A 12073-nucleotide genomic window follows, 5' to 3' on the forward strand; every position below is an offset into this window, starting at 1 on the left:
AGATTGAAGTTTGATGCTATCTTATACCACATTTGCAGAGCACTAATTTATAACCAACTGCAAGCAGGATATAGGTTTTTTACGATATGGGTATTAAATAACGAAGTATTGTTAGAATAATTTGCTTTAAGCACTTAAAAAGTAACTGTTATGTCATGTTCATGTCAGGCAAATGTATCATTAATTAGGCTTCTTGTTTTGTTTCTTTTTTTTTACTAAGGTACTGTCAGTTCGAGAAGTCTAGAAATAAAAACAAGCAAAATTACGAGAGAGAGAGAGAGAGAGAGTGAAATTCAAACACACATGCCGCCAACTAACATGATATACTTACCATATAATATAATTCATACAACAATTCATAATGAGTAATACCTGCAGTCAGTATCCACCTGGTTCTTGCATGTACATACTAATCTCCCGTGCTTCACATTCCCAAAAGATGGTAGGACTAGAACAAAATTCTCCATAACCTTCCAAGAACTAGGGTATGGAGTGCAGAGGACAAGAGGCCTTGACAAAAAGCACGTAAATAATATATACTGGAAAGTGTTACAGATAACCCAGCTGTATTTACAAACCACCAATACACTTCGGTTTCACCAGCCAAAAATATACACCAACGAAGTTGAACCTACTTTGAATCTTCAGAAACAGAAACTGACGTCGTCTCGGGCCTGAAAATCAAATATTAACACAATTGGCTATTTCAGTAGATATCCAAAAACAGGCATGATGAAATACTTTCAAGCACCATTTCAACACAATTGACATGTGGCATTTCACTTCATTTTTGCAATAATGTTCTAATTATAGAAAAAACAATTTAAAAGCTTGTCTTTCTTTGTCAAATACAAATAGATGAAGAAAGTTGACAAGCTTGTTTTCATCAGTAAAATTTGTTGATCAACCAAGAAGATGATCCCAGCTATTGTAAGACACAATATCATGTCATGCAAATATATTTATTTGTACGTCAAGGATAGAAGAACAAGAATGAAATACAGAAAGGTCATAATAGATAACAAAGGTATTACAGAGGCATAAATAAGAATTTAGAATACAAATTTATTTGCAGATAAATTGTCTGATACCAAATGCCAACTACATATGAATCCAAAAAAAAATCCCAAAGAGATTGATAGGCTCCTAAATAAGGAGAGATGCATTAAAAACACAGGACAAATTATGCTAAAAATAATTAGTGGAAAGCAGTATATAAGAAGAATTGAAATGGAGCATAACTAAACCAAGAAACATGATAGAAATGGCTAAAAATAATTAATGGAAAGCAGTATATAAGATTGCTATGTACGGCCACATTAATGAAATCATGGCTGGTCAGTAATGCTGATAGAAACCAGAAGAGTTAGTTAAAAGAAGATGGCTATAGGTTGAAGCGTAAAGAAAATTAGGCTCACAAACACAGTAACTTAAGAGATGTCCACTAAAAGACATTTCAGGACCTTATTTTACTGAAAACTAAAAACATTGTAGCAAAATAATTTTTAAATGTGTAAATAATACCGTAAGACCTATTTTTAATATTTTTTTCTGAATAAAGTGATTATAGGTCCTATGAACAGTATGTAAACAGTGCACAATGTCTCTGCACAGTGGAATCCACGTGATTCAAAAAAAATTAAAATTAAAAAAAGGAGAAGGAGAAAATGCAAATATTGAAAAAGCATGAAACGCGGTATCCAAACGCTGCTTTTATATACTATATAAGAATTTATGGTGAATGACTAACCTTAGTTTCTTCTCCAAACATCCTACAACGTGTCTCATAGCATAAATAGTCATTTTCTTCACCTGCTTCAAGCAAGACAACAATCAAAAACCACAATACACAAGATTTATACTTCAGTGTCTAAAAAAACTATTTCACATTTTATAATTACCACATGCATACCACAATGTCCTAGGCATTGAACACATGCAATTCTCCTACAATTTATATTCATGGGGCACAAGAGAAAAGCAATATGGTAGGTGCCGGTGAATTGAGCACATAAAACATTTGTATGTAAACCAGTTCGGGTAGAATCAATAGCAGTGGAGTGCAAAAGGTGGGTTTTCCTGGTGCAATACACCAATGGTTAGATCACAATGAGGGAAAGCAGAATCCAATATAGGTAGCAAAGTTTTGCTTGGGCAAAGAGGGGGAAATTGCAATGGCATCAATAGGGATCTGGCAACAGTAATCATATTAATTATGTTTTTAAATAACACTTACCAAAAACATATTTGATATTTTATTAAAAACATGTATTTATGACAGGCTCCATGACAATACCACTACAAAGAAAAATCACATTGACACCAGCAAATCACTGAGGTGCAGGCATGAAAAGGTATAAAGCGTAACAAATAAGAACTATAATAAGGAACAGCAACATAGTTCACAGCATTACTCATGAGCTGCTCAACCACCACTGGAACCATTGTACAAGAAGCAAAAGTGGAAACATCCTACTAACATGGGGAAAAAAATCTTATAAACATTTATGGTCATATCAAACAGATAAATTCAATTATATACCTCTAACTTGTCTTCCTTTGCCCTATGATTCTGGGGAAGTGTACGGAATTCATCAGTCAAACGGATGCACTCACCAACATTTTCAGGTGAGACAAAATCGAGTGCAACCTTTATGCATGACTGAATGGAAAAGAAAAAAAAAATTCATTAAAAATATATAATTATTTATATGTATAGAGAAACAAATCTATAAATAGAAATCAATTTCATATATTACAATCAACACCAAATTTAAAATGGAATTCATGAGGCACATAAGCTCATCAATTAGAGATCTAAGTGTGTGTTTGGTTGGGGTGATTTGTGAGGAGATGGAAAATAGAGAGAGGGGGTAATTCAAATAGTAAGGTTGCTTGGTTGGGACCTGGAAGGGGGTGCAGGGTGATTTTTGGGATGTTTTCTTGTCTCCCTAACATGGAGAGAAAATGGGGGAGGGAGAGGGGCTTAGATGGCAATTTACCCATCTGCTCCTCTCCTCCCTCCACATTAGTTTTTTCTTTCAGTTTCAATCTAATGTTTAGTATTTATTTTCTAAACATTAGGTTTTTTTTTGGCTTATAAACTATTAAATTATTTTTTTATGTAATTAAGGGTATGAGAGTAACTTTATGCAAACTCCATTTTCTATCCTCTCATTTTTTTTCAAAACCAAACAAAATAATTTTCCATCCCCCACTTTTCCAACCTCCCAACCAAACACACGAGGGAAACCTAAATATTTTTTATCCCACCAAACAGAAAAAATGATATGCTATTCAATAATCACATAACCAATGAACTAATGACACTCTACAGGACAGGATAACTTATAAATGACATGAATAAAACCATGACATGGAGATATCATTCTAGTACTTAAAGGCCACAATGTCAATGATAAGTGAAATATTAATTGCCCACGTCCTAGTCAAACCGTAAAAGCAGAAGGGTGGACCTCTAAAGACTAGAATGATTGATAAACCAACCTGTTTCCAAAAATTCTCGTATTTAAGAAAACATACACCCTTTGTTGCCAGCTTGGAATTCATGAAAGGTGAATAACAAATCACTGGTCCAATATGTAAACTATCCCTTTTTTATATGCTAAACCATGGGGGGAGTGAAATAAACACCAAATGCAATTTACTTTACCTTTAAATTTCGTACTTGATGAGGACAGCCAGCAGGAATGAAGACAGCATCTCCAAGATTTTGGACAAATGTCCACGGTTCAATTCCTATATTATAGCATAGAACCATAAAAGTATGCCCAAGAACAGTTAGTCGACTTATGACAAAAAGGAATACAGCATTCAATCCAACTATCACCGTTAATATATAAGAAACTGACCATATTCCTCCTTGAGCTTTCTTTTGTGCTCCAAAGTCAGATAAAATGTTTGATCGTGTATAGGGTGAACAACCTATACAACCAAAAGATATGATAAACACAACAGAAATGTGCCAAGTATTAACAAGAGTAAAAAAATATAATTAAACACACACCAGCAATTATGCAGATTATAAACCACAGTTAATGAATTCAATATGCTACATTTCCAATCAAGGACTACTTCATTCACCTTGCTTTGCCCAGCTGGTACAAAGCCAGTCAGGCCTCTATCCTGCATTTTGTTACCCAATTTGGATTTCCCATGGTTCTCTTCTACAACAAGTTTACAGCAATTTTAAAATTTTAAAGATTTTTTAGGAATAAAGCAAAGATAAATATGTGTTTTGAAAAGGAGAGCAGTAGGCATTTCAAGATGACTAGGTTTAAATCTTAACCATTGCATCTTAAGTGCTAAAACAACTTTGCCAGACACTTAGCAATTCCATTGAGCAGTGTCACATTGATTGACCAAAAGAATATAGTACTCTTTAAGTAATTTATCACCACCATTATAAACAGAAAGTATAATGATAATAGTTAAGCAACAAAGAGAAAAATTTAGTATCCAATTGAAATTGAGAGACAATTACCTGCTGCAATGGACAACAATGGATGTGCCTAAATTCCCGGAAGTGCTTATTAAGATATTCCTGCAGCTTCGGAACATCTTGTCTCCGGAAAATGTCCCAGATGGCACCACCCTGAGAAGCTTCTAACCTGTCCAACTTATTTCCAGAAATTGTAGTATCACTCCCACCACTGTTTTCTTGGTCCACTTTTGCCCCTTCATTCTTTTCCAGCTCTGATCCACTTGAAAAGTCCTTCCCATTCAACCATGACTCACCACAATCACCATTAAGTTCAACAATAGGATCAGCACGTTCAACAGTTATACCAGTGTTTTGATCCCCAGATCCACTACTAATATTTTTATCATCAGCACTAACTTTGCAAGACTCAACAACAGATACATTAGTCTCAACCTTTTCATCCACAGCTTGAAAATCTCCAAATAATTCCCTTTGGTCTTGCTCAAAGTGCCTCTTTTTCAATTTTTCTATACTCTCAAGGCTATCCTCTTTAAGTGGCACTTCAGCAGTATGTGTCAAAATATTTACCTAATTCAGTGAATTAAAAATAAAGAAAATTAGATCATCAAACAGAAGTTAAGTGTCAGCTATATTTGTGGATTAATATACGTAAGCAGTTAATTATTTGACAAAAAAGGAAAGAAATTGCAGGAAAAAAAAAATCCCAAGAGAAGTGTTAAATATAAATACAAGAGCAATCAGACAGACAAAATATGATCACAGAATATCATCCCCACACTGCTGCAAGATTATCATTTTCTCCTTTTACTTCAACATTAGTCAATACCATTGCAAGATGAGTAGGATAGGGAGCAGGTAGAAGACATGACTAAATGATCCAAGAAAATTAAATCAACTTTTAATGAAAACAGACAGTCCGTGCCCTCAAAATCAGGAACCCTCATTTGTGACAATTGCATTATGACAATTGGACCAAGATGAATCAAAGCACCAAAAGCAATTATTTTTATTCATTTCAAGTAAGAGTAACAAAAAGAGTGAAAATAAAACCAGGTGTGACAACATCATGCTTATCTAAAATGGGTATGGACTTGATGTAGATTCCAACTAAACCACACATAGACATACACATCTAAGATAAAATCCAACACTTGACACAATCAACCTTGAAAAATTCGTTGGAATTTATATAACAAATTTGATCAAGAGACTAAATGATTTGCAACATAAAATTTGGTCAATTATGACGTCGGACTCAAATCTGTAAAATGTGTGATTAGCAGCTATTGACAGACACGCAGTGTTTACAACATTCCAATCCTTACCCAACTCATCTGGCCCTCACACTTTAACCTATACAAACTCAAATAGGCATTTTCATACAGTACCTCAACCAAGCAGAAGTTTTTCCATTGGCAAAAAAAAAAAAGTGATTAGCAGGAGTCACAACAAGACCATACATACCGCATCAGACATGTCACAATGAAGTTTGGTGACAGAGTCCCCACGGCCAAGCTCCTGTGCAGCTCCGTACGCAATATACGTCTTGGGACCCATATCGGGCTTGAGAGATTCATCAGGCAACCGGACAGCAATGTTTAGAACACCCTTGCGTGGATGTGTATATTCCTTAAAAGGCAAGCAACAGATAAACTCAGCACCATGACGTGGCAAGCGTTCCTCAAATAATGTAGATGGAGGCCAATCTTTTAGTTTCAGTATCACAGGCCACGAATAACGGTCATACCGTCCCTCTGTATACCCAGTGAAGAACTCATGGATATTGACATCAGTCTGCATTTCATCACAATAGTTAGTATCACAGAGCAAAATCATCAAGGACCATTTCCATATCATTCTATTATGCAGAGTAGACAAGTGAGAATTTTAACAAACAAATCCAAAAACACTTAAAAACTAGAAGGGAAAGTTGCAAGGCAGTATCTGCCTTTTTTAACTAACTTGGATTGAGTAAGATAATCATACTAAACTCTATACTGGTTCTTCCGTATCAAAAAAGTATTATTAGTACATACCAAAAGGTTGGAAATCAAATTACCATGTGCAAAACTAAAATAAATCTTCCAAATAACAAAAGAATTGGAGAATTCCTAGAAAGAAAACCTTTCATTTAGAGAATTTTCAAAGACAATCTCATTAAAAATAATAAAGTAGAATAAATTAAGCACAAACATCAATACATTAATGCTTAACAATTAAACGCCAAAAGGAAATGATAATTAACATGAATAGAAAAGGATAAAATAAACTAACCTCACAACAATCCAAGCAATCAATGGCCTTAACTTCCAACAATCTATCATGTTTGATATGTTTCAATTGACGGACTGCACGCCACATGACAAACGGCTCCCAGCTTAAACCAGATGCAGATTCAAGTACATCACTCACAATCACAGGCTCAGATCTACTCCAATGCCACTGGAAATGCTTCAAATCCTCATGTTGTATATCTTGGGCCCCCAAGCAATACAAATAGTTGTCATCAGAACCTTCTCGAGAAGCTGCTTTCCGTAACTTATCATTGCTTAAGTCCACTTCACCTGCTGAATTGAAACACGGACAAAATTGTGAATGAGCAGCAGCCACATCCATTAAGTTGTAAGTTTTGGCAATTTCTTCAGCTCTTCTCACCAACTCTGAAACCGGAATTTCTGAGAAAACACGTTTCTTCTTCTTCTTTTCTGTTGGTTTCTTCTTCTTTTCTGTTGATGAGTGTGAGAACATACATTTCAACTCAAGAATACCAAGACCGCAACCACCCATGTCTTCAGGGGGGCAAGGTATGGTAGAATCTTCATTGGCTTTCCACTCAGATTTTGACTTTATATTATCCATTGAGCTAGTCTCAGTAGGTAATTTCACTTTTTCCCCCTTTCCACCATGCAAATAGTCAAATCCACGGTCAATATACTCAATAACCACTTCCTCCTCACCTCCCTGCAGATGTCCATCACGAATCTCCCGGCAACAGGTAAGACATAGATCAAACGAACATTTAGGACAGCTTCGGTGAAAATCAAAAATAGAAGTTCTGCAGATATCACTGCAAAAGCAAGAGATAACATAAAAACCTTCATGAAACAATGTTACCATTAGAAACAGTGTTTTCAGGAGAAGACCTTACCAGTACACACGCTCATCAATAGGGCAATCTGCTTTTTCAATCTTTAAGTCTGGAAGCAATAACCCTATCAAATGAACATCCATACAACCAAATCAAAAGAGTACATCTGAACAATATTTTTAAATTAAGAGAACTAGGAAGTAACGATGAGAAATAATCAAATTTAGGAGACTTAAAGAAAGGAAACTGTAGGTTATAACAGTCAGCAATTGCACAAGTCAAAACTACATCAGGCAGTAAAATTAACATTTTTTTAGCCTTTTGCAATTATGAGACATCTTCCAATCCACTTAAATACAGAAATCTGCCACGTCAAAGACTAAATAATAAAAGATGAAACACAGATGAGTTCCTAAGCTCATTTGACAGAGTAAAAGAAAATACCCTGTCTTTTAGCCTCTAAATTCTTCTCAACCATTTGCTCTTCACTAATCCGTTGCAAAAGTGGAAGAAGTACTTGTAGCATATACTTATAGTGCTCAAACTCCTCATCTTCACTGATATGCAAGTCTAAGTTCTTCAAATTCTGCAACAAGGCATAAATAATTTGTCAAACTTCTCATACCTAATCTAAAGCCGTTAAAGGGAATACCAATTATTCATGAGATGTAGGAAAAGGAGAAACTGACTTTTACAGGTACATCCAAACGCAAGCATGCTTTGCAATTGCAATTTCCACGGCATACTGGACAAGCTTCCGCAATGTAATCCTCCTCAATATTAGGATACCTACACAGCACAACACAAATACTTCAAATAACTTGCCAAACCAATAAATGCAATAAAACAAGCAAAAGCTCCTATGCTTAAACATTCATTTTACAGCTTCAAGTATTTTGCAATGTTCCTTAACTCATATTTTAAGCCTTAAAGGCCGAGGTTGCAATCCATCAAAAAAAACATTTGTACCAGTTTGGATGATACCTATTAAAAACATAAATAAGGATTCTTCAACAGCAATGCTAGATTAGTTTTTTCTTGTAATGATGCATCCTTTTAAGTATTCAGAAAATCATGTACGCTATAGTTAATATAAGATTCAAAATTAATATTTTGTAATTTAACCCTCATGAAATCATGTAATTTACAATGGTTTAGCTAATTTCAAGATTAAAAGCAAAATTTTCTAGCAGAGAATTATACATCAAGATCACTTTAATTCAAAGTGCCAAGTCAAACATAAGTAACTGCACCAATAAATATTTATTTCCAACATAGTTCCATAACAAAGCTTCCATATAATAAATATTTATTTTTGGCTACATTACAAATTACACCCTTTAAAATAAAATATTTTCAATTTGGTCATTTTATCTAGCTCCATCCAATCTCACCGAGACACCGTTAATTATAGTTTTTTAAATCTCCAAAATGGTTGTAAATTTAACAGGACAAAATGAATGGAAGCAGAAAGAAGACCTACGTTAGAACAAAATGGAAGTTAATCTGTTGAAAAAATTCAAATGGGGGAAAACGAAACTTAAGAAACTGAAATGAAAATAAATCAAAGTTAAGAGGGTGTAATTTATAATTGGGCCTTTTGTTATATAAAAATTGACAACCAAAGAAACAGAAGAATTAAAACAAAACAATCTTATATTGTTTTTCTCGTAACTTGGACTCTGGTAACAGGGGAAGACACATGAAACAAACGTTATGGAGAGCACAAATTTATACAAGGGGGTTCAATCTATCCACCAATTAAATTTCCAGAAGCACCAAATGAATGTCATGACATTCAATCTAAAATGACAACGTCAGTGAGTTATATAAACCAACTTCACTAAGGTCTTCATCCATGGGTAGTTATTCATTTGGCAGTAATTAAGATTTACAGAAGAATTCTTGGGAGTTTTAACTCAATATACAAGTCTGATCATCACAACACACAGACACTTGTCAGTGACAAAATCAATTTTTTCAACTTAATGCCATTGATTGGATCTTGATGTACTTTTAAACAGCATGCCTTTCATTTCATGGGGGTATTTACTACCGTATCTTTTAACAGTCTTGAAAACCAGTACACTATTTTCATGGACAGCCCATGCCATGAATTATGGACCAACTAGTTTGTGAAAATCATGCAACTCAGTTTATGCAACACACTCCACGGATATTCTTTTACTTTTCAGATCAATTATTAATTGCATTTTTAGGCCTCAATTGAGCCAAAAAAACATGTCACTCACAAGGGATGAAAGAAACTCACATCCAGCAACCATATTTGGAGGGCAAGTTACAAACACCCAGCAGGTGTTCAACCCACAACATAATCCTCCAACTAGCTCTTGCAAAGGAGAAGATACCATTTGAGCTAGAGCTCATTGGCAACCGGCATCCTACAACTATAGAAATCTATCATTAAAAAGAAAGTGACCTTATTCTCTTCATTTCAGAGTTAAGACTCTATTTTTCGAATTTGACAGTACACAGGGTGTCATGTTAATTAAAATTTTTAATGAATTGACATTAATACACTTTTAGATTTGTTAAGAGTAATGACTAAGTGATGAAATTCTCCCAATATAATTTCACAAACACCAATTAAATAACAGAAAGAAACTAAGTATGTCATCAGAAAACTAAATGTCAAATACAACTTGGCATAGAAAGAAACTAACTTAACACAAAAGGAAAATAAAAGAAACCCATACCAATTATCTAAGCAAGGTTTACAATAACGCTTCCTCTTACACTTCTTGCACCGAACAACCCTGCCTTTATCATTCCTCTGACATTGATGGCACATCAAAGACACCTCTTCAATCCACTGCTCAACAACAACCACAAATCAAATCAGTAATACACAATAAAACAAACCCAAATCAAACAATCACTACTACTAAAGAATGTTACCTTTGGATCATGCTTATTGATCTTTTCAAAAGTTTCTGAGTTTTGATTTTGAGTTCTCTTTGCTCTCAACGAATAGCCAGCACTCCATTCAGCAGATTCTTCATTCCCCTTCTCTTCTTCCTCAGCCAAATCTTTCCTCGCGCCACGCTTCCTCTTCGGCTTTTCCAACCCATCGTTTTCCTCAGCAGTTTTTTCAGTCTTATTAGCATTCATTCGCTTCTTCTTCTTCCTTCCTCGCTTACTCTTCACTGGAGAATCATCATTATCGACTGCATAACTAACCTTCTTAATCCCGCCATTTCTCAACCTACTCTTCACTCCCTCAATCCCTTCCTCCTCCTCAACAGAACCATTCAAGACCTCTTCTTTCTTCTCTTCCTCGCCATTTTGCTCCTCATGATTTTTCAAAACTTCTTCCTTTCCTTCATCCACAACCTTAGGCTTCCTTCCGCGACGCCGTTTTGCATTCACAACCTCTTCCTTCTTTTCATCTTCGTTTCCTTCCTTCTGCTGATCGGCCAAAACAGGATGATTTTCCTTTTCCTCGGCGGAATCCGGCTTTCCGTTCTCCACCACCTCTTTAGGTTTCCTACCGCGACGCCGTTTCTCCTCCTCCTTTCTTTCCTCTCCGGCACCGTACGAAACGCCGCCGTTCGACTCCTTCTGCCGATCGGCCAAAACAGAATGACTTCCTTTTTCCAAAACCTCTCCCTCCACCACAGCCTTAGGCTTCCTTCCGCGACGCCGTTTCGCATTCACAACAGCCTCTCCTTCTCCTTTCTTCTCTCCCTCTCTGACATCCGAAACGTCATCGTCTCCGTCGTTTCCCTTCTTGTTGTTCAGCTCATCATCATCATCAGCCAAAACTCCATGATTTTCCACTCTCTCTTCCTCTTTCTGATCATCAACCTTTCTCGCTCTACCGCGCTTCTTCTTCACAGGCTCAACCCCTTTCTCATTCTCAGCAACACGCTTTCTACCACGCGCCATCACTCACACACACAGAGAAATCGATCAGAGACAGCAAAAGTAAAAAAGAGAGGGATTTCAAAATTTCAAACACGGAGAAATTAAAAACATTAAAACAGGAAGTAGTGGAAGTAAAAATAGATTGAAGTGGGGTTTGGGTTTCGAAGAGTAAAAGCAAAGTGAGGGAAAAACTCAGTATATATAGTGGGTGGGAAGAGAAGTGGTTTACTGGGGGGAAGGGAAAACAGTGGGTGGAATTTTTTTTTAAATTAGTGGCGCTAAGAAGGGTAAACAAAAATTTTTAAAACTAGGGTTTGGTTTTGTGGCCGGGAGAATGGAATTTCAGTGGGATTTGCTTTTATAATTACTTCTGTGTGTACTATTAGTACTCACTACTCAAACTAGGCTCACAGCCTAATACCCTAATTCTCGTAAGTTGGTCAGAAACCTAAACTCAACTAGTTTTTTTCCTTTCTACTGCTTTATCAAAGTTTAAGCCAGGTGGATTTGCAAGATGGGTATGGTACACTTTCCCACCCTTTAGTGCAAATTTTAGTAACAGTGGCGGTAGACTGTAATTAATAAAGAAAAATAATGAGTTTATGTAATAGAACAGTTATGGTAAATTGTGT

General features: G+C 35.7%; 1 protein-coding gene across 1 annotated transcript; it reads right to left on the reverse strand.

Annotated features, from left to right (window-relative positions):
- Positions 1-287: 287 nt before the first annotated feature.
- Positions 288-11861, reverse strand: LOC115984353 (lysine-specific demethylase JMJ25-like). The gene is made up of 13 exons (XM_031107358.1): positions 10473-11861; positions 10271-10386; positions 8243-8342; positions 7998-8139; positions 7614-7677; positions 6740-7532; positions 5930-6259; positions 4505-5032; positions 3873-3945; positions 3674-3759; positions 2543-2662; positions 1751-1812; positions 288-674 (listed from the first exon to the last, which is right to left on the reverse strand). Exons 1-13 carry the CDS (start codon positions 11460-11462, stop codon positions 632-634), a joined length of 3447 nt encoding a protein of 1148 aa, XP_030963218.1. The 5' UTR covers positions 11463-11861; the 3' UTR covers positions 288-631.
- Positions 11862-12073: the final 212 nt, after the last annotated feature.

The sequence above is a fragment of the Quercus lobata genome, chromosome 4 (assembly GCF_001633185.2).
Source record: "Quercus lobata isolate SW786 chromosome 4, ValleyOak3.0 Primary Assembly, whole genome shotgun sequence".
Taxonomy (NCBI): Eukaryota; Viridiplantae; Streptophyta; class Magnoliopsida; order Fagales; family Fagaceae; genus Quercus; species Quercus lobata.

What these genes read in the sequence shown, in the direction of transcription:
- LOC115984353 (XM_031107358.1), bottom strand. Translation starts at nt 11,462, where the DNA reads ATGGCGCGTGGTAGAAAGCGTGTTGCTGAGAATGAGAAAGGGGTTGAG. An exon ending in TCAATAAGCATGATCCAAAG is followed by an intron (nt 10,387 to 10,472) that starts GTAACATTCTTT and finishes GTTGTTGAGCAG; the next exon opens with TGGATTGAAGAGGTGTCTTT. An exon ending in TGTTTGGAGAAGAAACTAAG is followed by an intron (nt 675 to 1,750) that starts GTTAGTCATTCA and finishes TTTGATTTTCAG; the next exon opens with GCCCGAGACGACGTCAGTTT.